Source organism: Stigmatopora argus, chromosome 13 (assembly GCF_051989625.1).
Source record: "Stigmatopora argus isolate UIUO_Sarg chromosome 13, RoL_Sarg_1.0, whole genome shotgun sequence".
Classification (NCBI taxonomy): Eukaryota; Metazoa; Chordata; class Actinopteri; order Syngnathiformes; family Syngnathidae; genus Stigmatopora; species Stigmatopora argus.
In genome coordinates this window covers 11596061-11614474 of record NC_135399.1, presented here as the reverse complement: position 1 = coordinate 11614474, position 18414 = coordinate 11596061, and the positions used below count along the sequence as shown (strand labels likewise).

At 40.3% G+C, this 18414-nt stretch overlaps 2 protein-coding genes across 5 annotated transcripts; both read left to right on the top strand.

The window, feature by feature from the left end:
• The first annotated feature begins 294 nt into the window (after positions 1 to 294).
• Positions 295 to 2864, top strand: cybrd1 (cytochrome b reductase 1). Its single transcript, XM_077617181.1, has 4 exons — positions 295 to 590; positions 1642 to 1850; positions 2060 to 2214; positions 2287 to 2864. Exons 1-4 carry the CDS (start codon positions 404 to 406, stop codon positions 2570 to 2572), a joined length of 837 nt encoding a protein of 278 aa, XP_077473307.1. The 5' UTR covers positions 295 to 403; the 3' UTR covers positions 2573 to 2864.
• A 325-nt stretch (positions 2865 to 3189) lies between these two features.
• Positions 3190 to 18413, top strand: LOC144086776 (dynein, cytoplasmic 1, intermediate chain 2a-like). Of its 4 annotated transcripts, none has more exons than XM_077616874.1 (17): positions 3190 to 3266; positions 4125 to 4242; positions 4417 to 4531; positions 5254 to 5341; positions 6730 to 6789; positions 7023 to 7138; positions 11917 to 12000; positions 12290 to 12452; positions 12538 to 12637; positions 13380 to 13505; positions 14542 to 14688; positions 14769 to 14882; positions 15925 to 16058; positions 16952 to 17096; positions 17214 to 17354; positions 17482 to 17607; positions 17783 to 18413. In XM_077616874.1, exons 2-17 carry the CDS (start codon positions 4135 to 4137, stop codon positions 17894 to 17896), a joined length of 1881 nt encoding a protein of 626 aa, XP_077473000.1. In that variant the 5' UTR covers positions 3190 to 3266; positions 4125 to 4134; the 3' UTR covers positions 17897 to 18413. The 4 variants fall into 4 exon arrangements, with proteins under 4 accessions (XP_077473000.1, XP_077472998.1, XP_077473001.1 ...); XM_077616872.1 differs by having other exon boundaries at positions 6730 to 6819; XM_077616873.1 differs by having other exon boundaries at positions 3198 to 3311; positions 6730 to 6819.
• Position 18414: the final 1 nt, after the last annotated feature.

Here is an 18414-nt window from a genome sequence, read left to right as displayed (position 1 = left end):
TTATATGAAGCATGTGCAATGATGTGCACAAAATGGTGATTAGTGTGGATAAGCAGTACAGAAAATGAATGGTTGAACATAGTTGTCTACGTATGTACTTATATGTGTAGATATTTATAGTAGTATAATTGCCCTTATAAATTCGTTGGAACATTATTTTTTAATCGGCAGGGGAAAAAATAACTTGCATAATAATTCTGCACTTACATTACTTAAAGTAAGATTGGGTTAGTTCTTTTTTTTTTTTTACAAAAGTTATTGGACTTTAGCCAGCAGCCAAGTTACAAAACGCCCCAACCTCACGTGACCTCAAGTCTGTCCTAAACAGAATGCGACCCTTCATCATCGTCTTCCTCATCCAGCTCCCACTCCACGACAGTCTCGTTCTAGAAAGGAGGCGATCATGGACAACTATAAAGAGTTTCTTCTCATTTTGTCCTCTGCCGGCATTGCGGGCTTTATTGCCATCGTATTCGTTATAAGATGGGTTCTTTACTATCAAGGGGGTCTGGCCTGGGACGGAAAACTGGCCGAATTTAACTGGCATCCGCTCTTGAACATCTGCGGGTTTATCTTTCTGCAGGGTCTGGGTGAGTTTGGAGCTTTTATTATTTTTTCCTGGAACTCAAGAATGCATCCGATTCGATGTTAATGTTGTTGCACGCGCCATTCATCCTGATGTTGCGTATTTGTGATCGGGATCGTGCAGAAATGGGCGTGGCTAGGAAACACGACTTGAAATGTAGCTAAAAGTAAGACGAGCGCAGCACTGCATTGTTTTTAAACGTGTTAAGTGGTAAAAGAGCTCGAATGATGAAATCGCATCCATTTGTTACACCTCATTTGACTCGTGAACGCTTTCCCCCTAATATGAAGCATGTCTTGCAACTGAATATCATTAAATATCATTTTTTAGCTTATTTTAAATGTGCAACAAGTGTCAGTTTGTTCTTTTACTAAAATAATTCCATGTTTTAGTGGTCCAAACAATTGAAAACTAGCATTGAAATCTAACTTTACCTTTCATCATTTTATTCATTCTTTTTTTATGAGCCGCTTATCCTCAGAAGGGTCACGGGGGTGCTAGAGCTTATCCCAGCTAATTATGGGCACCAGAAGGGGGGCACTGAATCAGTGGCCAGTCAACTGCATGGCACAGGGAGACAAAGGACAACCAATCATACTTGGGGGGAATTTTGACTCTTCAACAAGCCTACCTGGCATGTTTTTGGGATGTGGGAGAAAACTAGAGTACCTGGAGAAAACCCACGCAAGCCCCCAGAGAACATGCAAACTCCACACAGTGAGGACCCACCTGGGATCGAACCCCCGGCCCCAGAACTGTGATGCCGACACGCTAACCACTCGCCCGCCGGGCAACCTTCCTAATTTTATATAGAAAAAAATCTATGTACAAGTATGTACATAAGTATTTTACATATGTATAAGTGTTTCAGCTTGTAAAATAATGTAAACCATACCTTTTATTAGAGGTTAAAATGTTCAACAAATATTTTTGACAAAGAAATAGCAATTTCAACTGGATGCAGTGGCTTGTCTATGTTTGCAAAGTTGTTGAAGACTAACAGTCAAATTTAAGTATTATTTGACCTTATTATACATTAGCTGTTTCTCTTGCAGCCATCATCGTCTACAGACTGCCATGGACCTGGAAGTACAGTAAACTTACCATGAAGTTCGTCCATGCCACCTTGAACTTGGTGGCCTTTATTTCTGCTGTTGTGGCTACGGTAGCTGTTTTCGACTTCCATAACGATGCTGGAATCCCCAACATGTACAGTCTACACAGCTGGCTGGGTTTGGCAGCTGTAATGCTGTACGGTCTACAAGTAAATATATTGCATTTTTTAATGCCAATTAGTAATGCCAACAGTTCGTAATTTAGCCATAGCCCTGTGCACGGTGTCTGATTATTATTTGGGTGCGTTGAAATTCTCTAAAATTAGGGCTTATTATGTATGTATGTAATTACGTATTTACCCAATGCGGAAACTTTATTATTTTTTTATAATTGAAGAGTGCTTACGGTTTTACGCAGCTTGTTTTGGGGGTTGGCATGTATTTGATGCCATTTACTCCTGTATCCTGGAGAGCAGCCTTTATGCCCATTCATACCTACAGTGGCCTTCTCCTCTTTGGTTCAGTTATAGCCGCGGCGCTCATGGGCATCACTGAGAAACTCATATTCAGCCTGTAAGTACAAACAAAAAGATACTTTATCATGTTTTGCAGAAATGCTAAAAAATAACTTCTATCTCATTGTAGGAGTACTGACCCAAAATATAAGGATTTACCACCGCAGGCGATATTTGTGAACACTCTGGGACTCCTCCTTGTGATTTTTGGAGCACTCATCTTTTGGATTGCCACTCGACAGTCTTGGAAACGGCCCAGTGAACAGTTCTTGCATAGTTTGCATTCCGAGAGGGGCAGTGAAGTTGATCCAAAAGTGGGCCCAGTCTTGTCTCAACTCTCAGATGGAGCAGAGGGTGAAGAAGCCCTTGGGGAGGTCCGCAGGAGAAGTAATAAATTTGATGACCAGGTCAACTGAATTTTAATAAATAAACTAGTGGTGGAAACATCTCCCATTCAGCCTGAATGTGTAGACCTTTTAAATTGGTCATTTGTCATTGGTAGCTCATTTGTATCTTCTATTGTACGTTTATATTTGTCATTTTTACAGTAGCTGTTGAAGGTGTTTTGTTCTATTTCATATAAATGGAAATTGTGCCAGTAAGAATGACAAACTTCACTACACTCCACAAATTTTGTGGTAGCCTTATAGTCTGATATTTCAGGTATTTTGCATATCTTCAAATAAAAAAAAATGTTTTCTAATGTGAGTCTTTTACAATACTTTTGAATACAGTTGGTTTTAAATTCCTAAACAGATTGAATTTGTGGAATAAACTAGTTTTATTTGAAATGTAGGATATATCATAATAAATGTCTTATTTCTGTACTCTTCCAGCAGTCATATGTACAGTACTTAGTACAAGACCAAGGGGAATAGCAAACTTTTTTTGTTCTATAAAACGATCAGCAATATTTTGCATTCTTTTTATTAAAGTGAGCCTTAGGTATTGGTTAGGAGCTATCATAAACGTTTTCTTGTGTTTGTTTTTATACATAAAAAAATGGAACGCGTGACGCCTATTTTGTGCCTCCTCGGGAGCCGTACCTGACAGGACGCTCGTTTGTTTTGACTTTTTCTAAAGACACCCCGGGCCGAAACTGAGTTGAAGGTTTGAATTCTTTCATGAGTCTCGCCTTTACCTGGAATAGCACACGTATGTTATATGCATGTTCTTTATCCTAGTTTACGCAGGGTAGGCGCTTTGTTTAGTCGCTGATCATTGACTGCGAGCACATGACAGACAGCACTGTGGAGCTATGCTATCTGGTGTAGCTAATTGCTTTATCGATCGTATCGCGCGACATCTCGCAAGAAATAGATGTTTAGGCTATTTATCATATTGTATGCTTGATTTGCAAACACATTTATCTGAGCTTATTCATACGTTCTACGTTTTTTTGTCATGTTCACTAGCAAAACAATGGCTACACTGTGGTCAAATGAAGAGGAAGCTGAATTGAAATCATGCTGTCAAACTTCTGTTTCCTTGTATATTATTATTTTATATGATTGAGGGATGTCAAATAAGTAGAAATTGTTTTTTGGGAAGAATGTTGTTAAACTATAAGGGTGGGGGGGCTTTTGCCACAACTGTCTTCGGAGATTTCACTGTTCATTAACAAGTAAATATTTTTCAGATTGCTGATTTTTCTTAAACATACATATATGTTCAATGTATCAGATGATGAATTTCTAAAATTGTACTTAAGGAGTTTCGACAGTAGTATGCATACTATCCTTCAAACATTCTCAACCAAAATATCTAATGTAGCTGTAGATCCCTGCCAAATACACAATGATAAAACATAATTTTACCCAAATTGCACTTGTGTTTAAAAGGCAGTAATTGTTTGGCAATGCCTAAATTAGTGTGGTTCTGTGTGGTTATTTCCAGTGTCACTTCTGATTATTTCCCTCTGTTTGGTGAGCATTGCTATGAATAAATCTCACTTTGTTTGTTTCCCAGCTGTGGCATCATGTCTGAAAAAAGTGAACTCAAAGCGGAGCTAGAAAGGAAGAAGCAACGCTTGGCTCAAATCAGAGAGGAAAAGAAAAGAAAGGAGGAGGAACGTAAAAAGAAGGAGGTATGGTGTAAACACAAGTGTATTTCAAAGATTCAGTACACATGAATAGTATGACAATAAGATAAGAATGTCTTTGTTGAGAAAATTCCATGACATATACAACAAATTTTGTAATTTCTACTTTATTTTATGAAATCTTTGTAATTGTCGCAATCTTATTGTTTCATTATGAAGGCAGAAATACTGAAGGAAACTGCCGTTCACCATGAAGAGTCTGACTTGGAGAAGAAGCGGAGTGAAGCTGATGCCCTGTTGCAAAGTTTTGGCATAACCTCAGATGTTTCTGGTGGTAAGTGTCAACATGTAGCCAATATCTTCAGTTCTTATTGTTCTACTAATAACCCACTTATCATCATCATCATCATCAAACTGATAAAAAATGTCCTCACAGCATTACAAGTTTCCATACAACAAGAATCATACATACATACTGTAGACCAGTATATACTGAGGAAATAATTCAATAACATGATGATAATGATTTCCTCTCCGTTTACTGTTTCAATGTGAAATTTAGGCCTAATGAGTACTTGCAGCAATTCATGAATTATTCTCATGATACTTTTTATTTCCAGTGTCACCTGTGATTATTCCCCCCTGCTCTTAACACTCAAATAATTTTCGGAAATAGAATTGAAATGAAGTTTTTCTGCAGTTGTGCTGAAGTCCTCTGTGATTGTCTTTTATTTAAAACTGGTTCACTTTGCAACCAGCAGGAGGCAGAAAAGATCTATTTAACGAAACTGGTGAAATGTGCTTAATTTACCTCTAGACACAGATTGAAGTCTTGTTTGTGACTACTTCTAGTTGCTGGAGTATTTATTTTTAAGAACATTTGATGCAAATTATTACACTTTCTGCTCAAGAGTACTAATGCTCTCAAGATGTGGACTGGGTTTTAAGACAAAATTTGGAATGGCAGAACCAATGTATTTTGACTTTTCTGTTGCAACAGTCTCATGAAATTTGAATGTAAATGTTTTATCTGGATTTTTTTTTTTATCTCTGTAGTCCCCCCTCCCATGTCTCCAACTGCCAAATCGGTTGAGACCTTAAGCGAGACCGGGAGTCAGGACTCGGATGGAGCCGTGGGATCAAGGTACACACGATAATCACACATGCGCATGTATATAGGCTCAAACTCTGTAATAAAAGAACATAACTCTCCCCTGCAGTAGTAGTGAATTACAGTAATAGTTGAAAAGTTTATTCCAGCCCAGTGCTTGTTTATTTGATTTATGTGCCGTTGATTTAGCGTGATCCTCATTTAACAATAAAACAGCAGGCTGTTGTGATGCCTGGGGGACTTCTTAACCCCTAATTAGAGCTCCTTCCCTAGGCTGAAATTCAAGCTCCCCCAATGTCCCATCAGGCTTAGAGAGCAGTTCCCCTCAAACCCCCCCAGACACACGTTGACTCACTTCCCTCTCCGGCAAGGCCATTTCCTACACACATGGAGGTCATGTTTTCTACCTGAGGCTCGGCTCGGCGCTCCACTTGGGCCTTCTGCCTGTCTACACAACTCTCTTCTCCTTTGGTGTCACACAATCCCGGTTGCACATGAACACATTTGCAAGCTCTCTTGTGAGTTTGTGCTTTTATTTTTTGGAGACACCCCCTAACGTGTGTGTGGGCACATTCACACCTCGCATGTCAATCAGCAGGGAAGTTGAGTTGAATTTTTTTGCAAGATGAAACGGTCCAGACTGTAACTTCCAACCCCCTCTTTTGTTGGTGTCTGCTAAGAAAAATGAGAATTCACTATTGACTATTACACACTTTTGGATTGCTGTCATACGCCTACACAATAACGGGGGAGTGGGGGGTTCAACTTGTATCCTTCTTCCATGTTTTTTTTCCGTTTAATTTTTTGGGGGAAATTCCTTTTGCCAAACTAGTGAAATAGAAATTCTTCTCTTATTGCACTAAATCAGTGTTACTGGAAGTTGATGTTAATTATGGGAAAAAAAGTGAGACAATAATTATGAGATAAAGTAAGGATTTTTAGTGAATATTTATTTGTAATGTAAAGTTGTCATAAACAGATAGCTGAAGTAACATGAATGTTGATGATCTGATCAAATTACACTTAGATTTATTTCATTAACAATGAAATAGTGTTCAGCATCTTCATCATCAGTATGAATACTTATCTAATAATCACTTATATGTAGAATGGTAAATTCTTATCAGCTACTGAGAAAGTACTACACACACAAGGTGCTTAATTGAACCAGAATGGAGAACAAACTTTTTGCTCAATACAATTAACTATTTAATATTTACACATTCCTCTTGTATGACTATAATTTCATACTTGAAACTTCAAATGTTTTTCTTGTCTTAAAAAAAAAAACAATCGGCATGCACCCAATACTCTTGTTAATGTGCATGTTGCGCAACATGATGCTAACTGTGTTTGCTCTCCTGGTTTGTGTTGGCCTGTGCCTTTCACTAATGCTGCGTCGTTGCTGTGACACTAACCAGGACTCTACACTGGGACTCTGATCCGTCCACTCTACAACTTCACTCTGATTTTGAGCTGGGGTACTGGACACTCTCTTCTCTCCTTTCCTGGTCATTTTTCCCTTCTCTCAATCTATGGCATGATTGCATACTTTTCGTGGCTCAAATTAAGTTGTGCATGTACATGAGACTTGATCCTTTTTACATTTGGCTTAAAGCTAATGCGCAAACGGTGCCATTCCATTTGAGGAGGTGAGGGTCTTTTTTCCTGCTATTCTGGCTTATGTTGTGTTTAAATGGTGTTCTGCTTTTAGGCGGGGATCTTCAAAGCTGGCGATGGCCAAAGTCACACAGGTGGATTTCCCTCCACGCGAGACTGTGTCATATACAAAAGAGACCCAGACCCCTGTTGTGACGCAGCAAAAAGAAGGTAATATGTGAATGCACTCAAATTGTGAACAACTTGAAATATGGGGGCAATGCAAAAAACAAAACAAAAAAGCTGACCGGAACGGCAGTAGAAAAAAAAGGCTATAAATAACTACAAATCCCAATACTATCCATGTTCAAGGTATCTGTAATTACCCTTACTGTGACCCAACCACCTCCATTTTATTGCAAATAGCTTATTGGAACATAATGATTGAAGAATTCTCAAAATAACTTAATACAAATAATTGTAGTACACAAGCTACTCATTTTTGAAAGAAATGAAAAAAAACACTAACAAATGAGTGCACAAGTATGTTCCTTAAGTGATTGTGAATGAGGATTGGGATGTTGGAAAAAGGCATAAATATAGTCAGAACAAACTGGACTATATGTAAAAATAGTATGTAAAATAGTACTTTCTATACAGAGATTTTAGATTTTTCTAGTGTCTATTTGTTCACACATGCTATTATATATCCAGTTGACTATTCTTTATCAAGGCAGATAGTGAAGGGCATTCTCATTTGAGTTTCGAGATATTAATCCTCACCCCCCGTTCCTCTGACGAGATGTCCAAGCTATCTACAGGTCTTCTAAATTAATCATAGTGCAAAGCTGTCATTTTTGCCGTCCGGTTCCTTCAATTGCATCATTGAACACATCCTTTTCAGCATCGTTAAAAGCCTGTTTAGGATTTTAAGCAATGCGCACGTTTTCTGCAGCCAATGTCAAGAGTAGAAAAAAGATGGAAATTGATTCGAAACGATTCACGTTCCTTTTTACTCTGGACTATTTAAAAGCGTTGTGAAATTCTGTTAAACAAACGATGGGCTCTTCCAGCTGTTCAGCACAAAACCTTTTTTTGCCTCAACACAACTATGTAATCATTTCATCAAATCCCAAGCTTCCCTGTCTTGTCCCTTCGCCTCACATAACAACACGCATTCAGTGACACTGTGCATTTTCACGCCATCGCTTATGAGGCCTGAATCCACCTCGCTTCTCGCACACTCCCCTCTGTGCATTTCCATGTGCAGTGTAGCGTCAGGCATGTTTTCTGATTGAGTGATTTATCATGTTGTCAAAAGGAGGGGACACGACAAAGCGCCACTTTCAAGGTCAGCGGGCGGTGGCACACTAACGGATGGCCCCTGCAGATGTGAATCGCAAACGGCCTTAGTGCACGGCATCTTTGAGGAAGTGTCACAGATTGAGGAGTGACACATAATCTAGCCACTGTTAAAAATATGTCTTGAGACTATGGGTGGGCGATTATTTGATCCTGAATCTTGATCGTTAAAAAAAGTAGTTTGCCGATCAGAGAAGCACCTATCTCTTAAATCGAATGTCGTGGAAATGTGCCATTCGGTCAATGTTTTCGATTTTCACCAAGAGAACTAGCTGAAATTGGAAAAATGACCAAACATGGACTACTCATCTGAAGACTGTCGTGACATGAAATTATTCCTTGAAATTACCCTATCGTTGGAAGGATTTGGGAAGATCAAGTCTTTTTTTAATGAAAGTTGTTGCATTTCATTGAATTATATGAAATTCACTCATTATTACGTTGGATTTGATGAATTATTCTTTTATGTTGTTCCCGGTGTGCATTAATGTTTAGTGATAGGCAGAATCAGGATGCACTCTTTAACAAGAGGTGGTAATTACAGATTCAGATTTATTGCTGGAGGGTGTGGTGTGGTAATGGGCTGATGTTGTGGGTTGCTTAGACTGGTGCAGTGCTCCAAAAGGCTTGTCAGTTGAGCAAATCCAGTTTTTAATGGGATAGGCTTGTTGTAATCACTGAGCAAGGTCACAACTTCAAATCACAAAAGCCTTTAGTGGCCTTCTCATCTAAAGTGCCACTTGAGAGTTTTAGTTGGCTTTTATGTACTTAATGATTAAATACCTATTGTATGAAGAGATGCGAATATGCACTCGCTTTGCTGTATGGTTATAATTTACCAATCAGTGGTGCACCCTCACTGCACATTATTACTTTTTCATTCATTAACATGCTCGGTATAAGCCTTTTTTCAGTGGTCTCAGTCTTAGGACATAATCAATCAATGTTGGACCGGAGTTTCTTTTAACTTCAAAAAGACTATTTTTTTAACAAGAAAGCTTACCATTTTCTTGTTTTTGTTTTATAGTTTTAATGATCATTTATCAATTTTTTTGTACTTGGAAGTCATTAATCGCTGCAATGAAATCTTGTAGTTCATTTCACTGGCATCAGTACAAACATTTTGCCATTTGACTCAATGATGCTTCAAATTACGATAAAAGGTATTTTTATGCAACTGTCATTATTCTACCAATTGTCTGTTTTCTGAAATTTGCACTGGCTCACTGTGATCCGTAAATTTGAGACGTGCCATTTGCAAGAATTAATCGCAGATTTGTCTAACGTAAGAAAGTGGTGTTCAAAGCCTCTTATTTCGGGAAACAAGAAACGATCTTCCCCACTGTGGGCTTTAGTGATTAGCCTGGATGGCAAAGGTAGCCAAGTAAAAGCCTGTGGTTTTTTTTGCAAAGTGGTCTGCATGTAATGCTTCCAGACTTTTGTGCCACGTAAACTCTGCAAAAGAGGAAGACACCTGCAGCTCAGAGCAAAGGTCATTTAGTTGTATTCTCATACATCGCTAGCTGTGCTTAATATGTTGTACAAAACCCACCTTTTGCACTTGCTCCCCGAAAAAGCTTTTATTTCTTAAGTGGTGCGAAAGCCATAATAGGGTCTTTTAGAGGAGGTGTCGGGATATAGGACATCGATGATCCGAGTGAATTCTGTTAAATGTAACCCCCTCCTCCCTCTTTCCTTCGCCACCCACCTTTGCCGCGCTCTATAGTACCCCCCTCCACCCTCGGCACATCCCCAGCGGGGTCACCAGGATCACTAGCTTTTCTCAAAATGGCCATTTTGGATGGCAGGTGCATTATACCCTTTATTTTCAGATTGTCTATCCGCTCCCTAATGCCTGGCAGGTTGATTGCTCGGGCTGCCTCGCCAGGGAAAGGCAGACGCGTGCGGCCGGGTCCGGCTGAAAGACAGTGATTACTGTTTTCCTTTAAGCCTGATTGAGGCCCTTGAAAGAAAAGATTTTAACCTTCCCCTGTTGGTTGCAAAGCATATGGCCGAGCACTGAAATGGCACGTGTCTTCAAACCAGTAAACTCATCAGTGCGCCCAATAACGCTTTTCCTTGAAGCTCTTCTCCCATTTGAAAAGAGGATAAATCACTTCACAAGCAAAGTGACAGATGACATTATCATTTAGATTATCTCAGTGGGTAGGAAATTTTGACCTGCAGTGCTGTTGTGCCACATAAGCCATAAGACTAAGATAAATGCTTGCATGTATCAGCCCTGACCCCCCCTCCTATTTTTTGGGCTATTTTTAAAATGATTTCGATTTTCAAACCGGGTCTGTATACCGTCTCTACGAGATGCAATTTGAAAGAACCTTCCACCCGCTTTGAGGTACAAGCAATGTGCAGTTTGCCAGCTGGTCTTGCCTGTAGTTTGTTGTACATTATCTGAGCTTGAATAGAAGTTTCAGGACCTCCTGCTAGGATGGTAATTACACAGGCTTGCCCTTCAGGGGAGGGGAATGCTTGTCTCGGAGCAGCCGTGTGGAAAACCTCTGTGCCCATCCCCTTGCCACTTCTGAAGAGCACGAGACAATCCCGACATCGCCATCTGCCTTTGCACCATGCCGTCATCTGGCCGGACCAATGCGACGGACCCGGGCACCTGCTCGGCCCCCTCTGCCCCGTTGCCCCGTTGCCTTCAGAAGGGGCCAAGCAGCCTCTGGGACCCTGAGCAAACAGCTACACTGACAACTAGACTGGCCTTTGAATGGCTTGAGTCTCATTAACAGCTGGGAAAAACAGGGCTCCCTGTGACAACAAGACACCCGCTGCGCTCTGTCCATTTAACACAAATGACAACCTCGCTGCTTTTGAGACAGCATCTCTTTGAAAAGGCGACATCGTGGTCGACAAACCGAACAAATGCGAGGCACACTTGCATAATCTGATACAAAAGTCCTTTGCACTAGCCATAATCGTGGGAGAAGCTTATATTGAAAGAACAGAATAGGGGATGTGGAAGACAGGTGAAAACAGGTGCCACCGTTTGTTCTTTTGAGGCACCAAAGTGTTTGTATGTAATTATTTTGAATGTATAAAAGAATATTTGTTACAGCTTAATAGACAACACCTAGTACAAAGACCTTCATGTGAAATGCGGTTACACACAGTATGTAAATCGCGCATTTCTTAGACCTCATAATGGGACGCTTAAAAAACCCAAAATGTCACCGCTTACAAGCACGACTTGGCGGGTATGGCAGCACATAAATGCTGGTACACTTGATACAGGTCAAAAAGTAACTAGGAAAGTATGCTTGAAATTGTTATAGTTTCTTGACCTGTTCAGCATGTTGACTTTTTTTTGACGTTCTTTGTCTGAGACTTTGACGAAGCCTGCTTGGATCCATTTTCGCTCTTTTCTCTTGGTAGCCAAAGTGTGACCAATAAGCAGAACAATCTGACATATAAGCATGTAAGGGCCTAAAACAGTACTGGCACTTAAATTTGTCTCATCATGGGAATTTTGCTTACTTGAAAATGTAGCCTTTTTTTGTCCTTTGACTTTATAAAGCAAGATAATTACCGTTGGGACGAACACAATCAATACGTGTTGGGCAGGCCTTTAACTAAATATAGTCTGTAGAAATGTGGCTTAATATTTTCTTTCTGATCCCCAGATGAGGAAGAGGAAGAAGTTGCTGTACCCCAGCCCGTAGTTGAGGTTCAGACTGAGAAGCCAGACCTCAAAGAGGAGGAAGAAGGTACCTAAAGTTATTATAAATGCATAGTTGATTGACACATCAACCACAATCTGATAAGTTCTACTAAACGAGTGTTATTAACAATGAAGTGTTCACAAGATCTTTACAAAATGGGAATGTGTAGGTTTCTTTGAGAAACTGTATTTTGTTGTTCATAAAATTCCTAGTCTAATCAGTGTTGACAGACATACATAATAATTTTTCGACAAAAATAATTCAGCCAATACATCAGAAAATGTATGAGTTAGAAGAAAAATCTTGATTAGTTAAACCTTGTTCGCGCACACAGCAACCCTTCACGAGCTGACTGAGGAAGAGAAACTGCAGATTTTGCACTCGGAGGACTTTGTGAATTTTTTCGACCACAGCACTCGCATCATCGAGCGGGCTCTGTCAGAGCATGTTGACCTTTTTTTTGACTACAGTGGTCGTGACCTGGAGGAGAAGGAGGGGTAATCATTTCATCACAAGTGTTTGTACACATTTCTCTTTAAGAAGGATTTAATGGGCTCTTGTGTTGTTCTCTTTCATTTGCAGTGAAATCCAGGGTGCAACAAAACTTTCACTCAATAGACAATTCATGGATGAACGCTGGTCCAAACACCGTGTTGTCACTTGCCTGGATTGGTCACCACAGGTCTCTTCTACACACTTTTTTACAATTAAGCTAAGAAGGCACATTGCTAAAACTCCTACAAGAACCTGGAATACACAAAAGTGGGGAGTTTGTGTCCCCTTTGCAACTTAAACAAATTATTTCGGACAAGTTGACCTAGGTCACAGTCTATGTTGATGTTCATTGTTAATCAAAGTTATCAAGTTCTTCCATACTAAACTCGTCCCTTCTAAAACTCAAGTGTATTTTAATTCTCAAGTGTTTAAGCAATGTCTAAAATTTCTGTCCTTTCCATACAAATAGTAGTGTATTTTGAAGAAAGCTACTAATTGGCTTTGCAAACAACTTAACTTTACTAGGCCATTATGCTTCATGCTTACATAGCTGGAGCTTGACAGCATTTCATACTTTGAGCCACAAGTCCCACAGGAATGAGTTTAATGTCCCTCCGAAATTGTCACTTAGTCAGAGACCGTAATGATTTCTTTCCTTTGGCATCCAGAGTTATTTCATGCATGATTCTGCAATGACTTGTGACACTGATTGAATGTCAGCTTTTCGTTCAATGTATTTACCTGCCTAATGGGAAATACATGTCCTTCTAACTTGTAATTGTGTATCAAAACTACATTTCACAAATTCTTTAAGGTAACCTTATTTACATCACCCCACGCTTGCCAAAAAAGTAATTCCTCTGTTTTGAAAGAAGCACACTGAGTCTGCTTCACCTTTGTGACCCCTCCTATCTTTATGCTTTCTTTAGTATCCTGAACTTCTGGTCGCTTCTTACAACAACAACATGGACGCTCCTCACGAGCCCGATGGCGTTGCCTTAGTGTGGAACATGAAGTACAAGAAGAACACGCCGGAGTACGTCTTCCACTGTCAGGTACTGAAAGCACTTTAATCGCTTCCCTCCCCCTCATCCACACGTTGGGCTTGCTACACGACAAGAGTGTAGTCATGACGACCACCCTGCCCCCTCCACCTCACGTCTTAATCCACAGTGTGAGTTCAGTATGTCAGCATCCACCTCCACCACATCTATGCTCACACACGTGCTCTTTGGGCACCGGAAAAGCGCCTATGGCGCAGGCCTTGGATGGAATCCGAGAATTGTGCAACGCTTAAGAGTGCGTGGGGTGGTTGCGGTTTGTCATAGGCATCCAAACAAGGGGCGCAATGTTCTAACGAGCACGTGGGAGAGAACTGCAAGAACGCTCCTGAAGCTGTCCAACCTTATTATGCTGCCTGCCTTGGGGCTACTCCTGTATGGAGGCTTGAGCAGAAACATATGTTTGCTTGCCTGCAAAGCGGATGTGGTCGCAGGCTAAGATGAATGCAACTGCACAGAAGTGTGAACACAAATATCTTGATGCCTCAAAGTCTTTTTGAAATGAAGTTTCATGACAACATGTGATTTTCTTGTGCAGGAAAACTTGTATTTATGCCATTTGAGTTGTACGCACTGCTCAAAGAGCACAATTAAATCACAAGTCCTGGTTGAAGAAGGTGTTGAGAGCTTAAACTCAATCAATAGAAACCTGATATACACATACATACATGTGTATGTATATGTGTGTATATATATGTATGTACATATATATATATGTATATGTATCTATATATGCATGGCATACATGCATATATATACATATATATGTGTATATATATGTATGTGTGTGTATATATATATATATATATATATATATATATATATATATATATATATACATATGTATATATATATATACATATGTATGTGTATGTATGTATGTGTGTGTGTATATATGTGTGTGTATATATATATATATATATATATATATATATATATATATATATATATATATATATATATATATATATATATATATAATGGTCCTTTTGTGGACTATCTAATAATCTTTTTCTCCTCGCTTTGACAGTCTGCTGTTATGTCCACTGCCTTCACCAAGTTCCACCCAAATGTTGTGGTTGGGGGCACATACTCAGGCCAGATTGTTCTGTGGGACAACAGAAGCAATAAGAGGACTCCTGTGCAAAGGACACCCTTGTCGGCAGCTGCACACACGGTAAGCTTTAAAACTAAAAATGACGTATTGCCTCATCACTGGAGTATTTGTTTTAAGTCTTGCCGTCACGCTCTGTGCAGCACCCAGTTTACTGTGTTAACGTGGTTGGCACCCAGAACGCCAACAACTTGATCAGCATCTCCAATGACGGCAAGATGTGCACCTGGAGTCTGGATATGCTCTCACAGCCGCAGGTATGCAGTTGAGTGATTATTTAAGAACCCAAAAAATTATTTTCTTTGACCATTTAGTGTAAATGTTTTAGTAATCAGCAGTTGAAGCAAGCAAACTTGACTTATATAGCGCCTTTGCAGACAGCCGTCACAAATTGCTTTTGCATGGAAAGTTGACATTCACGCACACTTTCAAAGACCAATGGACGGCTGTGCCATGCAAGGAGCTATTAAGGGCCACCAGGAGCAATGTATGGTTTGGTGTTTTGCCCAGAATTCAAACAGCTCACACTTTGGTCAATGGACAGCCCACTTTAACAACTGCGCCTCAGCCGTCCCACAACATTGGGTGGTTTTATTCTTGTGAAGAGAAACATCAAGCAGAAGCGTGACTTTGACAGCATTTCTTTTTTTTTTTTCATGTCAATGAGAATTCAGATGTTTAGAAAAAGCAAAAGTGAATTGACTCTGTTATTTTTACTCAGAATTGTGATGCATACTTATACGTACACACTTGTGACATACTTCAATTAGTGTGACCTGATAAATGTGTACGTCGTGGCGTTAAACAATTGGATTCCAGTTGGACTTTGATACCATTGGTTAACAAATATGTTCCGTGAAGTCAAATCCAGATGCGAGATGTTATCTTGAGTCAAAGTCCAAAAATGTAAGAATAGCTGAAGAACCACATGATATATTTGAAAGGTGTAATTTTCTGAAAATGTTATTTAAACTATTCAGACTTGAACACACGCACATTAAATCCGTTTTGACATCCAGAATACACATGGTCAAGTAAATTACACACATCCAGTCAGTTCATCCTCTCTAAACTGTTTCATCAAAATCTTTTACTTCAGTTTTCAGCATTTTCTCATTATGTTTATTTTATTTTTTTCAAATTTTGACTAAAATCAACTTGCCCACACATTGTAAGGTGTGATATATTTTTGGAATGTGTCAGATGAATTTAGATTATGAAAACAAATAGCTTTTTAATCGTTTTTTTATGGGTATTTTTTGCTGGTCTTGTGTTGACAAAAGCCCGTCCCACCTACAGGACAGCATGGAGCTGGTGTTTAAGCAGTCCAAAACCGCAGCCGTCACCTCCATGTCGTTCCCACTGGGAGACGTCAACAATTTTGTGGTGGGCAGCGAGGATGGCTCTGTCTACATGTCGTGTCGTCATGGAAGGTGGGTCTGTCCAAAAATGGAACACTGAGAGTCAAAAAAACATCACTGCGCAACATAAAAATCCCAACAGTCCACTCTCCTCCAGTTTCAAGTTTTTACTCCTGCCAAGTAGCCATGTTTTTCTTCTCTGGCTGTCAGTTGGCAACATAAAGCTTGTTTGACATTAACAGGGTACACACACGAAGAGGAGGTGATTCAGTTTTTCCCCCTTTAAACACTGAGAAGCTTCTTTTACAGCCGTCCCTGCTGGAATTTAACTTGCAGCTCATCCAGCGTAGTTGTCATTAAACAGCTGCGCTCATCTCCATGAAAAAGCAGTGTGAAAATGCGGCTTAGGTCTAAACCCCTGCTGAGATGCGTATTAGCCAGGGACCAAATAATGAAATATTCTGCAGTGTGCCGGGAGAGCGCCGAGCGGCGATAGCCGCTCACATATTCCTCTCGGTAATTGGCCCAATCATTTTCCACCTCATTTACAATAGAATGATACTGTCATTGCAGTTTAATAATGCATAAGCATCACTCATGCTGAGTATTTACCACTTGGTTAATTATCTGAGCTTCAGTTGGATCGCAGTTCTGGAATATGCAGTGGAGAGGAGTTAGTATTGACACTTTGGATTTAAGTATAATAGTCTTTAATACATTGGGACCTCTGAAATGCTTTACAAATAGGAATTGGAAACATTACAATATTCAGTGAATTTGTCATAACTCATTTCATATCATGAAGATATTACTTTTCTTTATTAAGTACATAATGGAGGATTATTCAGGATAATTCAGTTTTTCTGGCGAACAACACATTGCATCTTTAAGGGAGGATTTCATTCGGTCAGTCTCGTTTTTTTTCATCACGTTTCTAATATTTGAATCTATCTGCTGCTCCACAGCAAAGTAGGCATTTGTGAGATGTTCGAGGGCCACCACGGGCCCATCACAGGCATCCACTGTCACACAGCTGCCGGGCCACTGGACTTCTCGCACCTCTTTGTGACTTCTTCTTTTGACTGGACTGTGAAACTGTGGAGCACCAAGGTAAGATGCGACCGCTCACTTCATTTGCACATCAAGCACGTCAAATAAGATCGAAAAACTAGTAATAATTCTACAGTGCAATCTTTTTTTCCTGACCTGCTCTTTATCTGCTTGCAGAGCAACAAGCCGCTCTACTCGTTTGAGGACAACTCGGACTATGTTTACGACGTCATGTGGTCGCCGACTCATCCGGCGTTGTTCGCTTGCGTGGACGGCGTGGGTCACCTGGACCTGTGGAACCTCAACAATGACACAGAGGTGCAATATTACCACTGACACAATAGACATTAGGCCGATGGGAAGTTTATACTTGAATATGGCAAATGCCTTGAGATACGAGTGACTTAGAAGCGACATATTTTGTTTTTCACTCGATTCCTGACAGGTCCCGACAGCCAGCGTGACCGTGGAAGGAAACCCGGCTCTCAATAGGATTCGATGGACTCCTTCCGGAAGGGAAATCGCGGTGGGAGACTTGGACGGACGGGTCCTAGTGTACGACATTGGAGAGGTGAGTTATCCTAACTTCTCTTGGATGCTGCAGTTAAAATCATGGCGGAGTACTCTTTATGTCCATACTCACTGTTTCCACAGTTGACTTAAAAAGTAATCTCTAGGCACAAGTCTAAAACATTGGATCAGATATCTCTTTCATACCATAATGGCCCTGCTCTCCCCCCCCTCAGCAAATCGGCGTTCCGCGCAACGACGAGTGGAGCCGCTTCGTCCGCACGCTGGCTGAGATTAATGAGAACCGAGATGACGCCGAGGAGCTGGCAGCTCAGCGGCTGGCCGCGTGATGACGCCGCACCGGGCCCAGGTGTGTTCACGGATCATCGGCGGGCTCGTCCGTGCGAAACCCGCTCCCATGACGGCTTGAAGGTTCCCCACCTAAAGATGAGCGAGCTGATTGTTTCCTCCTCATCTTTTTGGGCCTTATATCAGAGCCACACTTGTAAAACACCAAACAGTTTTATTTGTTTTCTTTCTACCAGATGCCTTAAATATTAAATCCAAGTCCCCCATGTTTACCTTTTGCATGTCGATATCCGCCTTACTTGAGTTCTTGGAGCCAAATACTTTCTCCATGTTCCTTGTATTATTCCTCTGCATATTTCGAATGTAAAAGTGTCATTCCTACAGCTCATGATCTTCTCCTAAACTTTGCACGGAAAATTCCAGTGTTCCATATTGTCCGATGTCATGTTTCCTTGCAGCTCTTTAGACTGGAATGTCATCCATGCATAAAATCATCTATGCTGTAAACACTCAGTGATTCAAAGATCTATAAAGTAAGTTGATAATTTTTTGAGTGAAC

What these genes read in the sequence shown, in the direction of transcription:
- cybrd1 (XM_077617181.1), top strand. Translation starts at nt 404, where the DNA reads ATGGACAACTATAAAGAGTTTCTTCTCATTTTGTCCTCTGCCGGCATT. An exon ending in TATCTTTCTGCAGGGTCTGG is followed by an intron (nt 591 to 1,641) that starts GTGAGTTTGGAG and finishes TTTCTCTTGCAG; the next exon opens with CCATCATCGTCTACAGACTG. An exon ending in GAGAAACTCATATTCAGCCT is followed by an intron (nt 2,215 to 2,286) that starts GTAAGTACAAAC and finishes ATCTCATTGTAG; the next exon opens with GAGTACTGACCCAAAATATA.
- LOC144086776 (XM_077616872.1), top strand. Translation starts at nt 4,135, where the DNA reads ATGTCTGAAAAAAGTGAACTCAAAGCGGAGCTAGAAAGGAAGAAGCAA. An exon ending in TGTCGGCAGCTGCACACACG is followed by an intron (nt 14,689 to 14,768) that starts GTAAGCTTTAAA and finishes CGCTCTGTGCAG; the next exon opens with CACCCAGTTTACTGTGTTAA. An exon ending in ATATGCTCTCACAGCCGCAG is followed by an intron (nt 14,883 to 15,924) that starts GTATGCAGTTGA and finishes TCCCACCTACAG; the next exon opens with GACAGCATGGAGCTGGTGTT.